The sequence below is a fragment of the Mustela erminea genome, chromosome 4 (assembly GCF_009829155.1).
Source record: "Mustela erminea isolate mMusErm1 chromosome 4, mMusErm1.Pri, whole genome shotgun sequence".
In the NCBI taxonomy this organism is placed as follows: domain Eukaryota; kingdom Metazoa; phylum Chordata; class Mammalia; order Carnivora; family Mustelidae; genus Mustela; species Mustela erminea.
This window is the reverse complement of record NC_045617.1, coordinates 54,551,016-54,576,010: the sequence shown is the minus strand read 5'-3', so window position 1 is coordinate 54,576,010 and position 24,995 is coordinate 54,551,016. Positions and strand designations below refer to the sequence as shown.

Here is a 24,995-nt window from a genome sequence, read left to right as displayed (position 1 = left end):
CTTCTGAGGAAGGGTCTGGAGAAGGGAGAGGAACAACTCAAGGGGAAAGGCTCCTTAAATGACCAACCAAAGGTGGGTGGGGAGAGAGAATTATAAATGTTATACACGTAACAAGTGCTCTTCACGCCAGGACTCTCGGGGGTGTCGGCTTTGTCGGCTGAGGGTATTGGGAGGGGGGGTGTGGGAAGAGAGTAATTCAAAGCAGCTGGTCTGGGGCAAGTTCCTTGACTCTGAGTTTCCTCATTTGTAAAATGGGGTAAAAACAGTAAGCTGGAGAGGTTAGGACTGTAGAAGCCTTGTGGTGTCCTCCATTAGGGAGTCTGGCTCATACAGAACTTGCTGGATTCCCGGTCTTGTTAGGTGGTTGATGAGGGATAACAATTAGCAAACTCGAATCCCCTGGCCTCCTAACCCAGCCCTGCTGGGATCCTGACATACGCTTGTGGTTTTTGACTTCCCTGCTCTGTCCCTGAGTTTTGTGCCTTTAAGCTTTGCTGTGCAGAAGTCTGTACTGACCCTTGTTCTTCCTATTTTTCCCGCGCAGGTGGTCAGACAGTAAGCACCACGGATTCCTCGACCAGCAACAGGGAGAGTGTCAAGTCGGAAGACGGTGACGACGAGGAGCCCCCCTACCGGGGCCCCTTCTGTGGGCGCGCCAGGGTACACACTGACTTCACGCCTAGTCCCTATGACACAGACTCACTCAAGCTCAAGGTAGGTCTCTGCCTGGCCTCAGAGCGACTGTCCGTGTCTGTAAGACGTGGTCTGTTTTCCTTGCTGTTGAATGCTGGCTTCCTGTAGTGCATACTGGTATCTTGGCCACAGTGATATACTGGTTTCATCTGTAGAGAAAAACAAGTCAGAGACCTAACTAGCCCTTACAACAGAGGTGGGGTTTGTGTTACTCCTCTTATCTCCACCTCTTCCCCTAGCCCTTACCTGTGACCTCCGCTTCCTTATAGAATTCAGTTGCCCGCCACCCTCCATTTTTTTTGTCTAGCTGAAAAAACTTTACTGTCTTCTCTGTGTGACTGACCAGTGATGTTTAACGGGGCGGCTGGAGCTGCACACAGTGTATGAAGCAGTTCTAGAATGGGAGTGCTCTGGCCTTTGCTTAGTGGGTGGAAAATCTTTCTCTAGGAGGGGGGAGTTGTGGATGATGGCCAGGCGTCCAGAAAGCCAGGTGCCCACGTAGCCAAAAGCACCAGGACAGACCTGAACCACACGTCATCTCATGGTGCAGGGGGTGGAGGGTAGGAGACCTCAGGCATGCAAGGAATCTGGCTCTCTGCCAGGCTCCCAATTACGTAGAGTGATTTGTGGAACCTGATTCTGGCCTTCAGTAGCTTCCCTTCTACGTGATGATGAACACATCTAACTGATGCATGGTTCATGCCTAGAGATGGAGCTAATGGAAAGATCTCTGTTCCCTGGGCCACAGAAAGGAGACATCATCGATATAATCAGCAAGCCACCCATGGGCACCTGGATGGGTCTGTTGAATAACAAGGTCGGCACATTCAAGTTCATCTACGTAGATGTGCTAAATGAGGAAGAGGAGAAGCCCAAGCGCCCCACCAGGAGGAGGAGGAAAGGAAGACCACCCCAGCCCAAATCTGTGGAAGATCTGCTGGATCGGATCAACCTGAAAGTCAGCTTCTTCCTGTTCCAGTCACACGTGGCACCCTGTTGCCTTTTCCTTTTCCTAAATTAAGCAAGGGCACTTTCCGGGCAGGGGAGGGGTCGTCTGTGTCATCCAGCAGGGCAGCCCTTTACTAGGAGGAGTATATTACTCGAAAGACATAGGTACCAGCATGCTAATGATGCTGTTGAATTCTGCTGGGGGTGACCACCCACGTCCCGGGTCAGAATGTGCTGCTAGCCCCAAGAGCTCGGCTTTAAAGAGCTGTGAGCACAAAGCCCTGGGCACCCCCAGGCCTTGAGGAGTGGCCCACTGCCCCCCAACCCCATTATTCCCGGGATCTAGTGCGCTGGGGCCCCAGCAGGAGATCCTGTGTCCTTGCAAATTCTCTTGCTCCTGAGGAAGTCACAGGGCTTTGAGTTGGATTTTGGTAGCTCTGTAAATGAAGGGAAAGTGACCCCCATGGTTCGCTGTGTGGCATTAAAGGCATCAGTCAGGGCAAAGGCCCAATTAAAATGCGAGCCAGTGGAGTCCATCTCAGCCTACAAGGTACAGCTTCTTAGCCCGTGATTAATGAGATGCCCCGCCGGCCTGCTAAGCCGTGCAGCTGGGAGGTACAGAACAGATGATGAATGAGTGTTACGGATCTTCCAGTTAGCACAAAAGTGACTGCGGAAAGGGTTCAGGGCTTTGAGGCCGGGTGTTGGCCAAGTATCCCAGAGCAGCACTTGCTGACTCCCCGTGTCTTCTGTTCCTTCCCTCACAGGAGCACATGCCCACTTTCCTGTTCAATGGGTACGAAGACCTGGACACATTTAAGCTCCTGGAGGAGGAGGACTTGGATGAGTTAAATATCAGGGACCCAGAGCACAGGGCTGTTCTCTTGACAGCAGTGGAGCTGTTGCAGGAATATGACAGTAAGTGCCTCCAGCACCCAGGGGTCCCTCGTTTAGCCACATGCTGGGGTCCCTGGAGTCACTCTATTGGTCCTGCTCCATTCCAGGCCAGGGTCCGTCTTGCATTAGGTCAAACGGCAAAAAAGGCATGAATTCCCCGTGTAGCCATTTTGGTTGATGGGAGGGCAAAAGAAGACCTTCCTGCTGGCGCCTCTCCTGGCATGTTTCTAGGTAACATGGAAGGAAACACTCTCTCCTTTGTCCTCACATGGCAGAGGCCTCCTTCAGACTGGTGGGCTCCACAGCAGGTCATTGGGCTGCCAGGGCACCAAAGGAGCGGTCACACTGCAAGTGTCCTGCCAGCCAAGGGCCCGTCCCTCCTCGGAGCACTCCAGAGTTGTTCCCTTATCAAAGGGGAGGGCTAATGAGTAAATGACACTCATCAGCTTCCCCTGAAGCAGCGGGAACTACCTGAGGGGAACTTGGAGAGCGGAGAAACCCATGTTTTACGGTCTCCACCGAGGCGAGAGCTCGGCTTTACAGTCCATGGTGCAGAGTTCAGTGAGCTCACGGCTTTTACAGTCTGTTTGAATACACCGTATCCTCTGCTCCATTAACCTAGTCTTATCTGCTCTTTATTCTCCAACCTGACATCAGAAATACCCCTGAAATTATTCATTAAGAGGGGAGTATCTTTTCTAGTTACTGAATTCAGATGCATTTTCTTTCAAATGTTCTGCTTCACCAGCTAATAGCATTTCTATTGCTAAAAGACAAACCAAAACCATAGTTAATGGTGGGGAAAAAAGTCTACATGACTGGATGTATCAGGCCCAGGAGACACAGAAGTGAGTGAGTACAGTTAAATTCATTTCTGCTTAATCGGTCCTCCCCCTGAATTAACTGAGAAACACAGAGGACCACACACCATTAGATAGGTATCTGAACCCTAGATAAACATACTGCCTTCAAGGATAGATCTGAAGAGAATTGTGCTTCATAGTTAATCCTACTTTATAACCAGGTCTCTTGGGAGGGGAGCTGTCACTTGGGGTAGGGCCATGTGGCCTGGTTGTGGACAGAGAGCCTTCTGGCCCCGTGCCTGGTCTGGCCAGCCGGCTGTGTTAATATCAATTAATGTTAAATCATCTACTCTCCTGGACCACATCTGCTCTTCTATTTGCTCTCCCTCAGCCACTGAGAACAGCTGGCTTATGAACCCTATCTATTACGTTTCCTGTAGCATTCAGAGCATGGGGGAGTGAAGCTACACACTGAGGATAAGACAGGATGGATCTGGGCTTCGTCTCTTCCCTGCCACATGGGCTCAGATTCATTGCCCCTTCTGGGAGCATGTCCTGAGGTTGGCACGAGGGGATATTTTATAGGAGGGAATCTGCCTTTCAGGATGCATACTCAGAAGTCTAAGGAGGGCTCTTCGCTACTTTCTAAATACCATTGCAGAGCTGTGTTGGGCCATTGCTTAGACTATCCCCCAGTCTACAAAGTAGCCCTTCCTGTTCCTGGTTCTCAAAGGCTTCAGGGACTCCGGGGTGCTGATGAGTGCCAATGGTCTGGATCCGGACCTATCCTAGGATTATAAGACTTTACATTCAGTGCAGTTAAATTTTGTTTAAGAAGTAAAAACCTAAAGGAACACCATAGATTTCTGGCAAACTAAATCTCTGTGCACTAGATCATCTAGAAATCTATTGAGATCTTACAGCTTTTCTAGCTCAGCTACTCACAAGAGCAAGAGGCACATCTCCAGCATCGTTTGGCAGGCAGACCTCCCAGTCACTCTGATTGCACATCTGTGTATGGGGAGTGCAGGCCTTCGTGCAGAGTTCCACTTGGAAAAGACTGTCTGATAGCATTTCCTTGCAATGACTCCAAAATCACTGTCCTAAGCCTGCCAGATAAAAACTCTTACTAGATAATTTTAATAAGAATTTTAATCAGCAATTATTTCTAATGTACCGAAAACTACAGAGAAAAAACAAATCCACATATCTACTTCTTAAAGCCAACTATAGCTAACAGTTTGGCCTATTGGCTTCAGTTTTTTAAAGAATACAAGGAACTGTTTAAAAGCTCACTGAAAGGCCTGCTATCTAAGAATCCCATTCTCTCTTCCTTCCCAAGGTTATTCTTACTCCCTGTTGTGTATGTGAGATGCAGGAGGGCTTTAACCAAAAGTCCCTTCAGGTCCAAGTTCAGGTCATACCCACACAGGGTTTCAGCCCCCCAAACCCAGTCCTCCGAGCTTCTTTGCCCATGAGAATTTTCATGGTCCTAGCTCACCTTCTTTCTTCTCCTTTATACCTTGGCATTCATGCTAGTAAGCGGGGGAGAGGATACGGCCTTGAATCTGCCATCCATCTGAGAGCTCTCCCTAATGAAAGAGGACAAGTTGCTTGGTAAATACTGGTTTTTAGTGTGAGGAACTTTTCCTAAACTTGATAGTTGGACTCCTGCTAAGTAGCTGAATGAATCTTTCAGGAAGTGACCACAGCCCCTTGATGTAGGGCCTCTGAACTATATCCTCTGAACTGGTTTTCAGGTAATGTGAGGGATCCCCTCACTCCTCGTAACTTCAGGAACCCTGGCTGTGTCTGGTGAGGCTGGCAGTCGTGAAGATGCAGACACAGTCGGCATTTTCATACTGTAACAGGGACAAGTGTTCTCTTTTATTCCCATCGGTCAGCACTATGGAGTCTGTTTTGGCTGTGGCGGTACAGTGAACTGTCTCGCCAAGGACAAACTACATTGATTCCTCTTCTTGGGTTGTAACTGATAGCTGAAAGCCCTCATTTTACATGTATCATTTTCCTCAATAACATATTAGACGAGGACAAAGGCCACTTCAAATCCACAGACTCTTCCACATAATGAGGACATCACTCTAGAATGTTCCACTTTATGGTGGCGGGGGGGAAGGTTTTGCTGTTGTGCTTCCATTAATTTTTCATTAGTCATTTAAAAAATAGCACTTCTTAACTTGGGGTTCTACTTAAGGGCTTCCTCAGCCATGATTAGTGTCAGAAAACGGTTTCCATGTGAGAAATGCAAACAGGAAGTGGAGAGTGGGCAGGAGGGACAGCTGGCACACTGTGGAATGGCAGTCATCGGCCTTCCTACAATTCACTGTTTAATGACCTGAGAAACAGGATCAGATTTCTGGGGTTTTTATTTATTTATTTTTTTAATGTATGTGGTCAGGGGAAGGGCAATGAAGAGAAAGGAAAATAAATTTAAGCCATTTATGCAGAAAATGCTTTTTTGGCCTCTGTTTTATGTGACCAAGTACTTTCTCTGCATAATAATACAAAGATGTTCTTCCTGTAACCTCACTCCCTGTAAGGTCTTATGTGCCCACTCTGTAGAATGGGTGGGTGATGTCACTGGGTGATGAAGGCCCCCCTCCCCCTTATTTCCCATGTGATTGACTTTAGGCACATTTCCTGGACAGAACACCAGGTAGTTCTCTTTAAGGGTTCTTTTAGTCACCCACCTGAAGAGTGTTCATGACTCAGTGTCCCAGTTAGGGGGATTCCTGAACCTTCCCTGTCTTACTTTTGTACACAGGGAATAGAAATGCTGACCCCAAACAAAGAAAGGGCAGAAAGGAAAGAAAACCTCCGAACACACTACAGACAACAAAAACAGAAGGATTTAACATGTGCCCCTATCAGGTTCATGTCCCCATTTGCCAATCTTACTCCTGTTGAGAGAATACGAGAGCCAGCGCTTATCGCCAAGACCTAAGAATGCTCCCAAATTCTAATAAAATTCAATATTTCATTTACCACTTACTTTCACATTGGCTTCCAAATTGGGAAAGCTGGTGACCAATAACTTGAAAGACAAATCTTAAGATAACCTGCTTATGAAAAGGGAATATTCACTCTTGGCTCCCAATCCATGGTACCATCCCTCAGAGAGCTTCCCCGACTGCCCACACAGTGCTCTGAATTCTTCCTCTTCCTGGCTGGCCTGAAGCCAGAGCCATCCTCTGGGTAATGACCTGCACAAAATCTGTTCTGAGCTCCTCCATTTTTATTTCATTTACTTTTAAACAGTTAGCTCTGTTCCAGAAGTTCAAGGCCTAAAAATGTATGGGGATAGCAGGATAAAATCAGGAAAACCTTGGCTTTTCCCTCCCCTTATGATTCCCTGCTGTGTGTTAACTTTCTCCAGGTAACAGTGACCAGTCAGGATCCCAGGAGAAGCTGTTGGTGGACAGCCAGGGCCTGAGCGGATGCTCTCCACGAGACTCAGGATGTTACGAAAGCAGTGAGAACCTGGAACACGGTAATGTCCACACAGATAATTACGAATGCGCCTTAATACACAAACCACTTGGGTCATTTATGACTCACTTTCTTCCTCAGCCTAAGCCATGCTTTTGGGGATACTGGCAATAGGGAGAAGAATTTTTCCAGGATCACTGGTGCTTAATTAAGATTCTTAAAAAGACTGAACAACTCTCAGGAAACTAGGCAGTGGACGTTTTTGAGAAACAATGGTCTTCTCAATCTTCCATCCCAGTCCACACATAAATGGAGAATCGAAGACACCTTCAGAGAAAGGACCCTCAACTTCTGTTGCCCTGAGGCTCTTGGAGCCTGAACCCCAAGGTGGATCATGAAAAGAGCCATAGGGTCTAGAACCATAAGTCCCAGTTCTGAGGGGTTTGAACCCTGAATAGAGCATTTACAAGCCTAAGACTTCAGTCAAATAACTTCATGCCTCTGAGCCCCGTCACCACTGAAACAGTAAATGAGTTTCTTTCTTATAGATTGTTCTAAGAGCTAACCAAAGTAAGGATATATTAATACCTGGCATTTATTAAACACAGACTACGAACTGGGCAGTCAGCCCGAGCGCAGCAGCCCCCGGTGTTGGGACACTGCCCAGGGACAGGCTGACGTGTTCTCTCGTGGATCATGGCTGCAGGCACTCCATGATGAACAGACAGATTCTGGCAGTGGTGCATTAGAGATGACAGTGCAAAAACATCTAAATTCATTCTGAAAGAAAGTGAAAAGACTGACTTTATCTAAATATTCCTGCTTCCTTTCCGTGGAAGCTATATCTCTAAATAAATACAGGCTAGATGATTAAATCTTAAAACACCACATTTTTGTTTAAAAAAAAAAAAATCTCAAAATAGACATCACCCAACTACACGCATCTGATGATATGGTACTTCCTTCTCTCTCAGAGAGCATGACTGAGGCTCAGTGTTATGGCCCCAGACTTCACGGCAGCAGGCCAGGCCCACCCATGCTGTCCTCACCAGAAGGGAGGATGTTTTTGCCCTTAGTTGGGGTATGAAGTGCCGGACTCACACAGATGACAAACGCAGCCCGAATCTGTGGTTCACTGTTATAATCTGTCCGTCACAGTTACGCACACACAAAAGATGTTCAGTAGACAGGTTTTGGAACCGCAGGATCAGCCATAAATTTCACTTTGAAAAGCAGCACAACAGTATGCAAGCAAGGTAGAAAACTGCCAAAAGTCCACAACTCACACCAAAAAGCACTTGAGAAGCAAGATGTTTTCCAAATAGGTGTGACTTTTTTTCCCCCCGTCTTTTCTGCCTGGTCCACTTGACAGTTAAGAACATGGTCAGTATCTCTGCCCAACGCCACCCCCAATCTTGAACCAAGCTGTTCTAGTTCTCACTAGGAAAGTACTTTCACTGAGTGCCGAAATGAATGTGACAGTGCTCGTGAGGCAACCCATAAGCCCTGGTCAGTGGCGTCCTATGTGCCGTGTCCCAGGGGCTAGGCCATAGGAGGGATGGCCGCTATGGGGGACAGGGGGTGCCCCAGCTTTGCCTTGAGCCACCTCTACACCTCAGCTCAGATCTTTTTATAAATGAAGCTTCATTAAAAAGGGTACTCTTGCTTTGAAAATACCTGATTTGAAAAGTACAATTTCCTGAGAAAGGAGTATTCTGTTACCATTAGGAACTCGGCAGGAATGTTCTCCTTCCTGACCCCTCCTCGCTCCCGGTCTGTAGTCAGTCTCTACTCTGTTCCTCCCGACTGCCGCAGGAGGCAGTATAAACTGCATCCAAAATACCTGCAGCTGTAAAACCGAAATTGTGTGTCTCCTGCGTCCTCTTTTCAAAGTAAAAACCAGCATTTGAGTGTTAGGAGCTATTAGGTCCTTAAGGAAAACAATTTACAAGCTAGACCATCCATTCAGGGTCCCAACAGCAGCAGTGTCGTAAACACCTTGGCGGCTGTGTGACCTGAGTGCAGAGCAGTTACTGAGGTGGAGGGTGAGGTGACAGCCACATGTCTGTCATACTTGTTTCCTCCCTGTCCTAACAGGGAGGCACTCAGTAGGGAATTTCAGGAAGCTTCCGTGTCTCAAAAAGGCGGCTTATGTGGAATGGGGCCCGGGGCATCCCGCTTTACCATGGGTGGCTCTGGCTTCCTGTTGTGGCCCCCAGAGTCCCAATAGAGCAAGATCAGTAGTAAAGGATCCCCTGTACTTCTGTCAATCACGTGAAGACCATCATGAAAAATGCCCAGGGGTGATAGTTTTTAGCTGTCGCTGGAATCCTTTCAAGTAGCCCTTATGTTAAAATACTGAGCACCGACTGAACTAAAGCTCCTTAAACTGCAGCTTGCAATTCATTAGTGAATTGAAAAAATCATTTTAAAGGGTCATGAAAAGCAGTTTTGTAAAGTAGAATAGAATAGAAAATAGCAGGGTGTGTTCCAAAGGTAAGACTGGTATTGTTAGACTTGTAATCTTTTTCCAGTGTGGATGTGTCTCTGTGCACAAGCGTGTATACTGGCTGAATGTAGAATGTGTTTCTTACTCTCGGTCAGAATTTAAACAAATAGTTTGAGAGCCATCATGGGCCCTAAAACCAAGACAAGAGTGTCAGGGGAGGGACAGCGATCAGGCAGAGTACAGACTTTAAGGAGACACTCACGCTCAGGTACTCGCCTGCACCTGCCTGGCCCTGACAGCAGCCACCTTCCACCTCCATCGGTGCCCCGGGCACTTTGCTCACCTCACCCTAATCCCAGTTCTGATGAGCATTTTGGGGACCTCAAACTTTGATCCATGAACTCTGCCAAAGTGTCTTATCAATTTGGGGAGATAGTGGTTCTCCCAAAACTCTAGTGTTACAGCAGCCTCAGTTAAGATGGGACTGAAAACCCACCTGGGAAGAGGGCAGAGTAGGTGGATCCTAAGCTCACCTTATCCCATAGACACAACCAGGTAACAACCTCATCAGTGCATCCAACCCAGAAAACACCCCAAAGATGGGCAAGACAGACTTTCCAGTTCACTGTTGAGAGAAGGACAAAGCAAAAAGGCAGGAGGGGTGGAGACATGGCCAGGAACTAAATCCTAGCGAGACTAACCACAAACAGGAGGGATACCCCATGCACTGGAGAACTGAGAACAGACGCCACACTAGGCACACTAGACAAGGGGGACCAGCAGTGGAAGATGGCTTTGAAAACCAGTGGGTTTCAGGTTTGTGGGTTTTTAACAACCAGCTGGGCTGAACTGCAGGTACTTTAAAAATCAGTGGTTCAGCTTCAAGAGAGCTGAGGGGGATAGGAAATAGTCCTTGCCCTTAAAGAGCTAGCATAACAAACAAGCCCGCCAAGATACGGCACAGAAGCAGCAGTTTGAAAAGCACAGGGTATGTGTGCAGGAGATTTATTTACTAAGAATGGGTGCTGGAGAGACTGGGCTCTTTAGGAGACTTCTCCAAGAACAAAAAAGCAGGCAGGTACCATTGCCTCCACCCCCACCTGGACCACCTGTAGGAAACAGGGTGACACTCTCCAGCTACCTTGCTAGCACCACACACACAGCCCCTGTGTTCTCCTGTGGACTTGCCCCATCCAGACCATCTCAGTTGGCAGGACTCCTTCCAAAGTGGATCTCACCAGGACCCAACCTAGAAGCAGCCCTGGCAGGGACTTTTGCTTTTCCAAAGTGACTCCCGCCCCACAGAGAGGGGAAGATAACCATACTCCTCCAGTACACTCAGCCCCAGCAGCCAAACCTTCTAACCAGCAGTGCAGGGTGAGTGCCCTATGGATAAGTGCATCTGTAGTGCTGGCAGCCATCTGGCCAGACTGTCAGCCCTGTCCACCAATAGAAGCTTCTCAGGACAACACCTAGAGAACCCCCTACAGCTGAGTGTGACAGCAGCAAACAGGCAGAGGGCAGGCATCTGGTCTGACTGCCAACACCACCCAAGTGAAAGCCCATGACCACCCCAAACTGACTCTTAGCATAGGGACCAAACACAGCCCACAGCAGCCGACTGGACTGAAGGCAAACTGTTGAGGCTCAGACGCAACAGTAGGGTTTAGGCAGTCCGCACAGAAGACCCCTTGAAGCTCCTGGCTGAGGTGAACAGGTGACCACAGAGCCTCTTCTTTGTAAGGCTACCTAAAGAGACATAACTGACTCCCCTAATAAGCAGAAACAAATGCAGAGTTAGACAAAATAAGGAGACCAAAGAATATGTCCCCAATGAAAGAAGAGGACATAAATACAGACAAAGAGCTAAATGAAAGAGATAGGTAATATGACCAATGAAGAATTCAAAATAATGGTCATAAAGATACTCACTGGGTTTGAGAAGAGTGGAGTATCTCAGACCTTCAACAAAGATAGAAAATAGGAAAAGGAACCAATCAGAGATTAACTCAATAACTCAATAACTGCAATTATGTGCAATTATAATACACTAGAAGGAATCAGTAGTAGAATAGAGGAGGCAGAGAATGGATCAGTGAGCTGGAAGATGGGACTGGAAAGCAACTAGGCTGAAACATCAAAAAAAAAAAAAGAAAGAAAGAAAGAAAAAGAAAAAGAATGAGAATAGGTTAAGGACACTCAGCGACATAATCAAGCATAATAACTTCACATTATAGGGATCCCAGGAGAAGAGAGAGAAAAGGGTGCAGAAAACTGATTTTAAGAAATGATAGCTGAAAACTTCCCTCATCTGGGGAAGGAAACAGACATCCAGATCCAGGAGGCAAAGAGAGCCCCCAACAAAATCAGTCCAAGGAAGTCCACACCAAGACACGTAATAACTGGCAAAAAGTAGTGACAAAGAGACTTTTTAAAGCAGCAAGAGAGAAGAGTTAACATATAAGGAAAGCCCCATAAGGCTATATCAGCTGATTATTCAGCAGAAGCATTGCAGGGGCCGGAAGGGAATGGCATGATATATTCAAAGTGCTGACAGGAAAAACAACAACAACAACAACAAAACCAAAAATACCCTACCCAGCAAGGCTGTTATTCAGAGTATACAAACAGAAGTTCAAAGAGTTCATCACCACTAACCCAGCCTTACAAGAAACGCTAAAGGGAATTATTTGAGTGGAAAGGAAACACCATAATCAGGGGTAAGAAAATGATGAAAGGAAAATATTTCAGAGGTAAATACAAAAAGTAACAGATCATAGTAGTACATAAAAGTAGTAGATCAATCACTTATAACACCAGTACTGAGATTAAAGCACAAAAGCAGTAAAATCAATTGCATCTATAAAAATCAGTCAAGTGATTCACAAAATAAGATGTAAAATATGACATTATACACATAAAACATGGGGTTGAGGGAGTAAAGATTTAGTGCTTTTAGAATGATTTCAAACTTAAGTGACCATCAACTTAATATAGACTGCTATGTGCATGGGGTGTTGTATATCAAACTAATGGTAACCACAAATCAAAAACCTGTAATAGACATGTAAAAATACAATGGGAAATGAATCCAAGCATATCACCAGAGAAGGCTATCAAACCACAAGGGAAGAGATTAAGAGAAAAGAGGAACAGGGAAGAACTATAAAATAACTGTAAAACAAGTAACAAAATGGCAATAAGTACATACTTAATTATTACCTTGAGTTTTTGGATTTTTTTTTAAAGATTTTATATATTAGAGAGAGAGAGCACAAGCACAAGTGGGTTAGGGGCAAAGGGAGAAGCAGACTCCCACTGCTCAGGGAGCCCGACATGGGGCTCGATCCCCTAACCCTGGGATCATGACCTGAGCTGAAGGCAGACACTTAACTGACTGAGCCACCCAGGCACCCCAGTAATTACTTTGAATGTAAATGGACTAAATGCTCCAATAAAAAGGTGGGGTGACTGAACGTATAAAAAAGCAATACCCATCTCTATGCTACCTGCAAGAGATTTATTTCAGACCTAGACGCATACAGAGTGAAAGTGAAAGGATAGAAAAGCATTTACCATGCAAATGGAAGTAAAAAGGAAGCTGGTATGGCAGTATTTATATTGGAACAAATAGACTTTAAAATGGATAATGTAACAAGAGGCAGAGAAGAACACTACATAATGATAAAGGGAACAATCCAGTAAGAGGATATAACATTTGTAAAACTTTATGCACCCAACATGGGAGCACCTGAATATATAAAACAATATTAACAGACATAAAGGAAGAAATTGGGAGTAATACAATGATAGTAGGGGACTTGAACACCCTACTTACTTGGATGCACAGATCATCCAGACAGAAAATCAACAAGGACACAGTGGCTTTGAATGACAACAATGGGTCAGATGGACCTAATAGATATATTCAGAACATTCTACCCCAGAACCGAATACATATTCAAGTGCACATGGAACATTCTTCAGAATAGATCACATGTTAGCCCAAGAAACAAGTCTCAGCAAATTCAAAAAGGTTGAGTGATATCAGGTATCTTTTCTAAGCACAAAGGTATGAAACTAGAAATCAACCAGAAACTAGAAACTAGAAATCAACTAGAAATCTGGAAAGAGCACAAATACATGAAGGCTAAATAATGTACTAATAAATAATGAATGGGTCAACCAAAAACTCAAAGAGGAAATGAGCAAATACATGGAGACTAATGAAAATGAAAACACAATGGTCCAAAATCTTTGTGATACAGCAAAAGCTGTTGTAAGAGAGGAGCTTATACAACATAGACCTACCTCAGGAAACAGGAAAAAAATCTCAAACAATCTAACCTTACACCTAAAGGAGCTACACAAAGAAGAAAGCCCAAAGCCACTAGAGGAAGCAAGGATCAGAGCAGAAATAAATGAAATACAGACTAAAAAATGGAACAGATGGAATCAGGAGCTGGTTCTTTGAAAAGATAAGAAAATTGATAATATCTTTAGTTAGACTCATCAAAAAGAGAGGACCCAAACCAGAAATGAAAGCAAAAGAACTGACACACAGGAAAACAAAGGCTATTATGAAAAATTACATGCCAACAAATTGGTCAACCTAGAAGAAATGGGTAAGTTCCTACAAACCTAACCTTCCAAAATTGAATCAGGAAGAAAGAGAAAATTTGAACAGATCACTTACAAGCAATGAAACTGGAAGGCAATTTTGCTCAACACTATACCATCAATAATGCCACTAGCAATGACATTGAATCAGTAATTTAAAAAAACAACAACAACTCTCAACAAGGGGTGCCTGGGTGACTCAGTAGGTTAAGCGTCTGACACTTGATATCCACTCAGGTCATGATCTCAACAGTTTTGAGATCCAGTCCCACATGGGGCTCCATGCTCAGCATGGAGCCTGGTTAACATTCTCTTTTTCCCCTCCCTCCCTGATTTGCACATGTATAGGTGCTCTGTCTCAAAAAAAAAAAAAAAAAAAAAATTAAAAAAGCCAAACTCTCAACCAGAAAAACCAGAACCAGATGGCTTCACAGGTGAATTCTGTGAAACATTTAAAAAAGAGTAGGGGGTACCTGGGTGGCCCAGTTGGTTAGGCATCCAGCTCTAGATTTCAGCTCAAGTGATAATCCTCCGGGTTGAGGGACTGAGCCCAAGTCCAGTTCCATGCTCAGAGGGGAGTCTGCTGCTCTCCCTCTGCCTCTCCCCCTACTCATGCTCTCTTTCTCTCTAAAATAAGTATATTTTTAAAAAACAGTAAAAATAGAATTATCATATTATGATCCAGTAATTTCACCACTGGGTATTGACCCAAAGAAAATGAAAACACTAATTTGAAAAGATATATGCACTCTTTAGCTTATTGCAGGATTATTTACAGTAGCCAAGATATGGAAGCAACCCATGTCCACTGATAGATGGATAAAGATGCACTCTATATGCTCAGCTACAGAAAAAGAATAAAATCTTGCCATTTGCAGCAACATGAATGGACCTAAAGGGTATAATGCCAAGTGAAATCAATCAGTCAGAGAAAGACAAATACCGTATGATTCCACTCATATGTGGATTTAAGAAACAAAATGAGCAGAGAGAGACTATTAAATACAGAGAACAAAGGGGAGGTGGTGGGGGATGGGTGAAAGAGATAAAGGGATGAAGAGTACACTTGGTGAGCACTGAGAAATGTACGGAATCGTTGAATCCTTGTATTGCACACCTGAAACTAGCACAACATAGTGTGGAGACTACGCGTGAACACTAGAAAGCACTGGGGCACAGTGAACTCCGAGTTCTAGTCAACGTCGAAGTCTTCCTGTAAGTCCCCAAGATTTTTCCTCTCCTGTTAATAACCTTTCCACATCCAGACATTTTCAGGAATTTCATTCCCCAAACTGTTTTTGGATTGGTAAGGATTTCACAGATAACACTGGCAGGCAGACTGAATGCTTTTTCAAAAGAATCAAGGAGTACCTGCTGAGGAATGACAGAAGCTGGCAAACTGTACTTGACCTACAGGGTGAACCCAAGGATCTTTGCAGGACAAGGAGATGTGGAAGTGCAATCTATACACTCAGCTTCTATTAATAGCCAAAGTGAAGGAAAGCTATTTTAACTAATTTTTACACTTTATGTTTAGCAGGATATGCTTCATAAAGAAGTAATTTCTCTTTTCCATTTTACCTGTGATGACTAAAAAAATGGGACTGCGGTCAGTATTCTTAGGAGTAACAATGGCCTGACATTCTCCATGTAACTAATGAAATAATTATGTATAGCACTTAGCATGTTGCTAACACAGGCAGACGGGGTCTTGGGCCTCACATCATCACACATAAGGGAGGACTGAGGCCATCTGACCATGCATCTGCTTTGCCAAGTACAGAATACTTCATGTGTTGATTTGTGTCTGATTTAAAAGGATGGGGCTATTTATAAGTCTGGTTGAGGTGGCTCTTGTTTTTATCCATCTTGGTGTCTGGAGTTATGCCTGACATCATACATTTAGTGTTATCAGTTTGGAATTTGAGTTTGGTAGAAAACGGGAATCCTGGAAGGAATCTGATTTTCTCTGCTGATAATGGCCAATCCATTAGTAATGTCACGGTGCCCTGGCCTTTTCTCCTTGTTCCTTCTCCCTCAGTTATACAGCACACAGAGGCTTTATGAGAGAAGGTCTTTCATTTACCTAGAAGTATCCATATCCAGGTTCCCAGAGTGGGCACCATCTCTACTCCTGCCTAATCGAGTCCATCTACCACCCAATGTCTCCTCACTGCTGTTTTATTGAAAGGCTGAGATTGCTTAATGGGAAGATGTCAAAATTTCTAAAATAAAATATTTCATTAGAAATGTTTACTGAAATAATAGACCAGGAAGAAAGCCTTTCTTTCAGAGATTACAGTATGCCTTTTCTTTGTATCTTCCAAACCTGATATGGGTTTAAAATCTTTGTCTTTTTCTATTGGCCTGGAATAGTAGGATCATCTGGGATATTCTCGGGCATTTCAACCCATCGTCAAAGCACACATCAAACATGGGATTAACCGAAATAGAGCAAAGGACAGTTAATTATGGAGTGTCTGTGTTAAAAGCACTGATGAAAACTAAGCATTTAGCACAGGGCCTGACCACACAAAGTAAATTCTCCATAAAGCTTATCAAGCAATACTAGCAGTTGACCTCAATTTAACCACCATCAAATCAGTAGATGATGTCTGGTTAATCAGTTCAATTATCAGCCTGATAACTGATCTTAATCAGGGCTGTTGCTCCCCTGGAAATTAGAACCATATTAGTATTTTACAGATTATGTCAGGCAAAATACTTAGTGAAGCTTGTTTACTGACTTACACCAAGATGGGCTGACTTGTTTCTAGGATGCACTGACTTCACACACACCAACAAGCCAGAGTAAGAGGGGAGAGCTTAGAGAAAGGCGTACTTTGAGAGTTCTGTGGTCACCAGTAAACGTTAGGGTGACACTGGTAGAATCCAGTCCACCAGCCCTTCACAGCCTGACCTCAGGAAATTGGCCTCCCTGAAAGAAATCCCGTCTTATGCTTTCTAAACTGTGTACAGATGATCAAACTCTATTATTTCTAGGCCTAATGTCTAGATTTATTTTACTGCCTGACATAGCCTATTCCTTTTCCTCATGACAATTAATTTCAGTCTCTACGGGTCCATTAATTAGTCTGAGAATTCTTTCTAAAAATAAAGATGGGGCCATAATAACCTTCTGTCACCCAACGTCCTAAATGGTGATTTTTCTGTCCTTAGTATCATTCAGCAATGGGACACAGGAGTTGGAGATATCAATTACGTCAGCATGTCTTTACACATTAGTCTGACTGATTTGTGTTTTTGGTTTTTTTTTAATGACTAAGATATTTCCTTGTCTCACAGGCAAGAGTCGGAAGACTGGCCTTCTCTCTGTCAAGTCGTCTACGGAGTCCAGCTTAAAGTCGTTCAACAGGAATCAGCTGGGCCACTACCCAACGCTGCCTTTAACAAAGTCGGCCGATGCACTGAAGCAGGGGGAGGAGGGCAGGCTGGGCAGCGGCCTTTCCCCTCGCGCTTCCAAGTGCTGTGACCAGCCGTGTGGGACTGGTCCGAACAAAAACCGAAGAAGCCTCCCTGTTTCCATCTGTCGGAGCTGCGAGACCCTGGAGGGCCCTCAGGCTGTGGAAGCTTGGCCTCGATCCCACTCCCTGGATGACCTTCAAGGAGAGCCTGCTGCTGAGAAGGATGTGCCTGGCAAGGTGACAGACCCCTGCCCTCAGACTGTACCACAAGTGCCACAAAAGACAACCCCCTCCATCGCAAAGGTTCAAAGCCCCAAACGAGACCCTGCTGTTGACAATGCACTGCTACTGACCCAAAGCAAGAGATGTTCTGAACCTCAGAAGCCAGCGACTAGGAAACTGGAAGGCTCCACAGCACCCTCTCCCCGTGGTGCATCCCCTCCTCCGTGTCTGCCCAAAACCTATGATGCCCAACATCCCGGAGTCAAACCCAGTTTAACAAGGATGCCTCTTGAGGGTCACAGGAAAGGACTCGAGTTTGAAGGAACGTATCACCCCCCGGGCACCAAAGAAGGCCTAGCTGCTGAGCAGAGGGGCTCCGAGACAAGAGCACAGGCCAAGCATCCGGCCCAGCCTCCGCCTGTTCCTGCCAAGAAGAGCCGAGAGCGCCTGGCCAACGGACTCCACCCGAGCCCCCCCGGCCCCGACGCCCCAAGCCTGCCTGCAAAAAAGGGCAGCCCCAGTGACTGTCACTCACCTCAGGCTTCCAGGCCTCCCTCAGGACAGGAGCCTGGCAGCCCCCTGAGCGCAAGACCACCGCCCTGGCTCTCCGAGCTCCCAGAGAGCACAAGCCTCCAGGAGCACGGCGTGAAGCTGGGCCCAGCTCTGACCAGGAAGATCTCCTGCGCTCGGGGAGTCGATCTGGAAATGCTCACGGAAAACAAGTTACGAGCTGAAGGCATCGATCTCACTGAGGAGCCATACTCTGATAAGGTACTGAAGGCCATAAGGGCCTCTGCTTCTTTAAGTCAGGCAGCCTGGTGAGAAGAGCTGCACAGCTCCCCCACAGAGCTGGCCTAGTGGTGAGGGCACCCCCACCGACACTTTGCCGAGGGTGGGGGGGGCGGGGGGCGGTGGCAGGGGAGGCAGGTGCTGGCATGGATGGGAGCCACGTCCAGATGAAACAGACAGTCTTGGACTTTTCCTTTCTTTTCCTTTTCTCTCTTCTTTTGCTTATTTTTAATTTTGGCAGCTGTATTTTGCAGGGAGAGCTGGTTCCAGAAACGCTGGCTTACTGGACAGACTTGTAGTTTCCAATGTTTACGAACCTGTATGTTTATAAATGTTAACAAATCCCCATTTCATGTCCTATTTGTAAAATGGGATTAATAATAAGCCGCACAGCTACCTTCTGCAGGTATTATTAGGAACAAGTAAAGGTGAACACACTCTGAAAATTGCAGAACCCTTTTCAGACATAATTATATTGTATAGTTATCTGTATGAGTGATGGGGGAATGATTATGAGATCTCTCCCTGTACCAGAAACACCGAGAAAACTCGTATCATGAAAACTCACTGCTTATTTGAAAAAAAGAGAGAGAGAGAGTAGATCTACCAATACCAAAAGGATTCTGAAGACAAATGATAGTAGATGTAGCTGTGCATTACTCCTAAGAATGCATATTCTTTGATAACGCATTCCTGGGAGTCCTGGTTATAAAACTCTTTTGACCACAAATCCCTTAAAGTACGATCCTCCACCCCTTGCTCCTCCTCTTTGATCTTTAGTGAACCAACCCCTCTGAATGGAGGGTAGTGAGAGCTGTTCTCTACAGTAAGCACTGGCCGACGGCCTGACAGGGTAAGAGAGATGCAGCGCCAACAGCAGATGCCCTATGTAGGTCTCCCCTGCAGACTGGGAGATGGTCTGCAGTACCACTTCCGCTTTACTTACATTTCAAAACATTTTCCTAGAATTCATCGGTACCAGAAAGATCAAAATGTAAACCCATTCTCTCTAAAACATCCATCCTGACTACAAATACATTCATTTAAAATGAAAACTGTTGGTGCTACTTTCCAGTAGCTACCGGTGTCTTCCCCTACCTCGTGTTTGCTGTTGTTGAAGAAGAAATTCCCTGCAGCCCTTGATGCCGTGTTTCTGTTCCCCTCTGCAGCATGGCCGCTGTGGGATCCCTGAAGCCCTGGTGCAGAGATACGCCGAGGACTTAGATCAGCCCGAGAGGGATGTCGCCACCCACATGGACCAGATCCGCGTGAAGCTTCTGCGGAAGCAGCACCGCATGGCGGTGAGCAGCTGGCGCCTGTGGTGCCCCCAGCTCAGCTTTTGAAGCCCATTTAGTCAGAGTGCTGAATGAAGAGCATGCTGGCAACATTAAGTAGCCCTGGGAGCACGGCCACTACCAAAAGGACACCTGGAGGGAAAGGAATATATATTCAGCCTGCAAAGTTTTAGAAATTCAGTTTGGGAAAGAAGGAAAAATGAAAATGTTCTATAATCCTAGCAGTATGAAAAAGGTCTTAAAAATCTGTCTCGTCATCTTTTCTGCACATACAATAGTAAATGAACAGGTCTGAAACCCATTTTCAGTGATCAGATCATGAATCTGTTCCTGAACATGCTTTTATCAGTATGTCAACATGCTCTAGTAAATGTGCCCTCTTTTAACCAATCCTACCTATATTGTTGAAACACTTAAATTTTCCCCCAACTTATTTCAAAAAATTTAGTAAAGAATGCCCTTGTTAATATATAATCTTTGTATAGACTCCCAGGGTTAATTTCTGAGTATATATATAGTGCTTTAAGGGGGTTTGCTTCCACAAGCATATACAAGGTCTCAAGGACTTGCACACTTGATAGTACACTACCTTCCTGAAAGAGAAGCACCTGGTCTGCTCAGAAGTAGTGTAAACGTCCATTTCCCTCCTCTAGCCAACACTTGGTATCACTGTATTTTAATTTCTTTATAACTACACGGATGAAATATTTAATTTTCCAGTTAATGTAGATTCAAAGTACAGTGGAAAATCTGTTTTATAAAAACTCTGCCCATGGACTGTCTTGTCTGCCGCACACTGCGGAGGCCTGCCTCTTGAATTACCTAGGGATTTCCTTGAAGGAGACAAAATAACAGGGTATAGAAATGCTTACAGTTTGGAGACTTGGACACATAATTAGGATTAGAGCTAAGTCCAAGTACTTTCTAGAACCTGAAAAACTTACTTTAAGATAGGTCTCCCCTTTGAGAAGCTGAGAAGGAATTCTCGAGGCTACTCTTGGTCTCGGACATCTCATGGCACGAGCGCTTTCCAGTAGTCTGGCAGTGTACTATTTGAGTCGTGCTTCTTTTAGTTATAGAAGGAGCCCTCTGGCGGCCTATGTCAAGTCTTTATAAAATTGCTTTCTTTCTTTATCCAGATCCCAAGTGGTGGACTCACAGAAATCTGTAGAAAGCCCCTCTCTCCCGGATGCGTTTCATCTGTGTCAGATTGGCTGGTTTCCATCGGTCTGCCCATGTACACCAGCGCCCTCACCGAAGCCGGGTTCAGCACACTGGGCCAAGTGCCTTCTCTGTCCCACATTTGCCTTCAGGAGGCCGGCATCACAGAGGAGAGACACATAAGCAAGCTCGTGTCTGCAGCCAGACTCTTCAAACTGCCACCAGGCCCCGAGGCCATGTAGCCAGGCCCATAACGGAGCTCCCTGGACCAGAGCCACCCTTTCACTGTGCTTATGCTAATGCAATTCCTCCTCCTCGGGACATGCAGACCAGATCCAGAAGAAAGGCCTAGTGTATGGCCACACAGAGCATGAAACCTTGGCACAGGCCTGATGACCCTCTCTCCTCCAGAAAAGCCCCCTCGAGGAAACTGGTGTGGTTCTCTTTGACCCCCAAAGAAAAGACAAGCACTTATTTTTATTTTCAGAACACAAAGGACCAGGAAGCCAACTTGCCACACATGCTGTGCCTCCAGTCTGTCTTGGTGTGCTGGGAAGGCTGGGAGCAGAGGGAGGGGCAGCCTGTTTTGTTTCTGAGAACGCCCTTGCCCTTCTGTCTGTCGCCCTGCAGGATACCTGAGGGCCAGACGGGCTTTAGCTAGGCCAAAGTAACAGACTCGGGAGTTCACTGTACACTGTTGACCATGCCTGTTTGTTCAAAAGTAAGAAAATCTGGCTGCACTAGGGAAAAAAAAAAAAAAAATCCTGTTCTCCTTTAAGTAAACAAGAGACATTTTAATAATTGCTTTCTAGCAATCAGCTTTTATTTGCCTTAATATAAGCTTTGAAGCAGTTATCCTAGTGTTCACTACCCTGTAACCATAGTTTCCAGTCTTCAGCTTAGACTGCCATCTAACATATGTGAGATGTTTTCAGCAAAAAACAAAAATGGGCTTTTCTAATTGCCTCAACTCTAACATGGCTTATTTTGTAGGGGTGTTTATCAGGCACAAAGTTCATGTTGGCTTTCAGTTTTTATTTACACTAACTACAAATCCAGTAAAAAGCTATCTGAAATTCAGAGATGGGGTGTGTACATGAGTGTGTGTGCACGTGTGGGTGAGCGTGTGTGTGTGTGTGTGTGTGTGTGTGTGTGTGTGTGTGTGTGTGTATAGCAACTACCTTCACTTTAATCAGTTTAGTTTTGTTTACCACGTTGGTCATTGTGCGGCAGTATTGACTTGGACTCCTGACCACGCCCATCCCCAAATCAGCTAACAGATCAGCTTTGTAAAGTCATTGGAAGGTTGACTATTTCAGAAAGATGTTTTTAAAAAGGGAAGCAGTGTGTAAGCTATTTAAAAAAATTTTTTCTTTCATAACTCAGATACCATTTTCCTTCCTTATTGAGAATATTCTTTTAATTCGGATAAAAGTTCACTTTGGAGCCAGATAAACCATGTTAACTACGTATTAGGTATTTGCATATTTTCAATTGTTTTCCAACTGATTGTAGCATTTTCCATCCTTTTTTAGTGTGGTGTCTGATTTTTCTAGCACACAGAAATTCAGGCAACTAAATTAAGGTTTCTGTTGCTTACTAAATGAATTTCCTTTACATTCTTAATCATGAGAACTATTTTAAGCACTGAATGTGATCATTTACAATAGAAACACTTTGAACACAAAGCCTTGATCAAAAGCTCTTAAACATTTCATCTGCTCATTAAAACGATTTCCCTCAGGGGGGTTAAAAGTGATTTCATTTACAAAGCCGTCTTCAGCATTTGCTCTCTGTACTGGGATCCATGTTTCTGAGGAAAAGGAGATGTTCTCAGGTGATAAATTTTTTCATGCTTTGGTACACATTTAAAAAATATAGGTCTCTTCGATAATAATCACCTTCTAGAAGATGCCATGTGAAGAAGTTGTGGAAATGCAGACTAAAAGGCTCAAGCTGCCCATTTTCTACTGAAATCTTAAGAACAGCCCGTATTACCACCTCAGGTTGTGCGCACAGCCCCCGCGGAACGGAACTGGGTTGCAGGGCTACCTGTAACCATGTCGGAGATGCGTCTCTCTTGCTGGGACGGACGTGGGTGTGAGGACATGCGCTCCTCCCCCAGCCGCCCAGTGCCTTGGCCCGACATTCTGCGATCCTACTCATCATTTAAGCTGACTGCACCCAAGTCCCGAAGTTGACCACAAAGGAGGAGAAATCTGTGAAATTTCCCAGCTAGTTCATTTGCAGTGTAAGATTTTCATGTCAGTAAAAGTGGCACCAGAAAATAGAGGAGTTTTTTGAGAATGCCAAACCATATTTTTGTCACTCTTCTTTGGAAGTCATTGCCTTTGCATAGAAAAATCAAATTCAGGGACCATGAATGATTTTCAGTGGGAAGATCTTCCTAATAGGGGGTCTGATAAGGTTTTTACTTTATTGTGCTTTAAAAAATTTTAAAAGAACCTTTTTTTTAATTGTTAGTATTTGTTTGGACTTCTTTTGCTTTAAACGTTTAATTTGATCCTAGAAAATCCTGAATGTGTGTGTGTGACTTTTAATGAAGGTGGTTTAGGGGCCACCTGTCAGAAGACAGGTGTGAGGCATCAGCAATATCTTGTTTTAATCAGTTGCACTTGGTACAGAATGTTGAGGAAGGGTGAAAAGTGTAGTCTTTGGAAAGCACAAAAGAAACCTAGAAAGGCAGTTTGGCTCAGGTAGCTACACATCCGTTGTGTGTAATTTTTAAAGCTGTCTAGAAGAAATTCAGCCAACCCCAACCACTATTTACATTCCCAGATAACCAAGAAGCAGACAGATTTTCATGGCCTTCCGTAGCAGCCCTATTCTCTGTCCTGATCCCTTGTGTGGGTGAATTTGGAAGTTACTAGTCTATGGCAAACCAGTTCCTGACATAGCAAAATTTGCTTTCATAACTGCAGCAAAAGAAATCAGTTCAAGTCAATGCTGCATGTGTGTACTGTATTATTTTCACAAAATATAATAGTCTGAGTCCGAGTTATCTTGATTTTAAATTGATAGAGAAAACAAACTGTCAAGCAAGTTATATAACAACTAACAACATTGCACTTTCTGTATATGAAATCAATATTTAAATAACTTATTTTTCTCCATTGCTGTTCTTAAACATTGTAAGTAGCTGTAATATACCAGTCCCAATATGTCCTTGCGATTGCTTCAGCCCAGGAAAGCTGTGTATTGTTTTAAAAATTGTAAAAATTGTGACGATTCATTTAGCAAAGAGAAAGGTGGACAGAAGGGTTTTCCTATGTATCAAAACTTGTCTATAATTATGTCATCTATGTACCTAGAAAAAAAATAAATTTCTTCAGTTGACTATGCCTCTCTTGTTGTTCCTTGGTATTTCAAAGATGGAGTAGAAGTGAAATTTACAAAGTGTATACAAACATTTGTAGAACTTTACTTCTGCGTCATCAACAAAACTCGCTAACACACATTCCTTCTCTTTGCCAGTTTATTGCTTTTCCCAAATATTGCATAATCAAAGCCTATAACCACATCTTCTGAGACCAGAAGGAATTTTGGAAGTCATCTGTACTCTTAAGTCCATCAACTTTCAAGTGAAGAACCTGAGTCCATGTAGGTGGTTGACTTGCCCAGTATTACAGTTAAATGGTAACAAAACCTAAGCCTTTCATTGAAAGAAAAAAAAATTTAGGTTGGGATATTATAGAAATTGACTTGACAAAAATCATTTTTCAATACTGGTGTATCAAAATTGATATAAAAACTTGTTTAATTAGGAGGGGCTGTGTCATAAAAATTTTGAGGGGGTAACACCCATACTGGAGAGTGAAAAAAGAAAAAAAATCACCCTCTCCCTTCCTCCCAGCCACCTGGTTCTGTCTTTGCAGATCAAGAGCATAACCAGTGTTTGCAGTTCTTTTCAGAACTGCTCCACATATTTACAAATAGAACTCTGTGTTTTTCCCATAGAGGAATGACATATTCTTCATACTTCCTCACCTTGATTTTACCTTCAATGTGTCTTGGAGATCTTTTCCTATCACAACTCCTCCATTCTCTGAAAGGCTGTATAACATTCTGTTACGCCGATAGTTTAATCACTCTACAGTGGAAGGATAACAACTTGCCGTTACAAAAAGCTGTTAGGAATACCCTTGTACTTGGGTCACTTAGCACGGGGAACTGTGTTAGAATTATGCGTACTTCAGATTTTGATGGAATATTTTAAATCCAC

General features: G+C 44.4%; 1 protein-coding gene across 4 annotated transcripts in view; it reads left to right on the top strand.

The window, feature by feature from the left end:
• Positions 1-24,115, top strand: part of SASH1 (SAM and SH3 domain containing 1) — a 315,133-nt gene extending 291,018 nt beyond the window's left edge. For all 4 annotated transcript variants that reach the window (XM_032339291.1, XM_032339288.1, XM_032339289.1 and 1 more), the window contains 7 exons: positions 545-714; positions 1,442-1,651; positions 2,409-2,559; positions 6,739-6,852; positions 17,167-18,278; positions 19,466-19,597; positions 20,731-24,115. In XM_032339291.1, coding sequence (XP_032195182.1) covers positions 545-714; positions 1,442-1,651; positions 2,409-2,559; positions 6,739-6,852; positions 17,167-18,278; positions 19,466-19,597; positions 20,731-20,994 — 2,153 coding nt within the window. In that variant the 3' untranslated portion in view covers positions 20,995-24,115. The remainder of the gene's footprint in view (positions 1-544; positions 715-1,441; positions 1,652-2,408; positions 2,560-6,738; positions 6,853-17,166; positions 18,279-19,465; positions 19,598-20,730) is intronic.
• Positions 24,116-24,995: the final 880 nt, after the last annotated feature.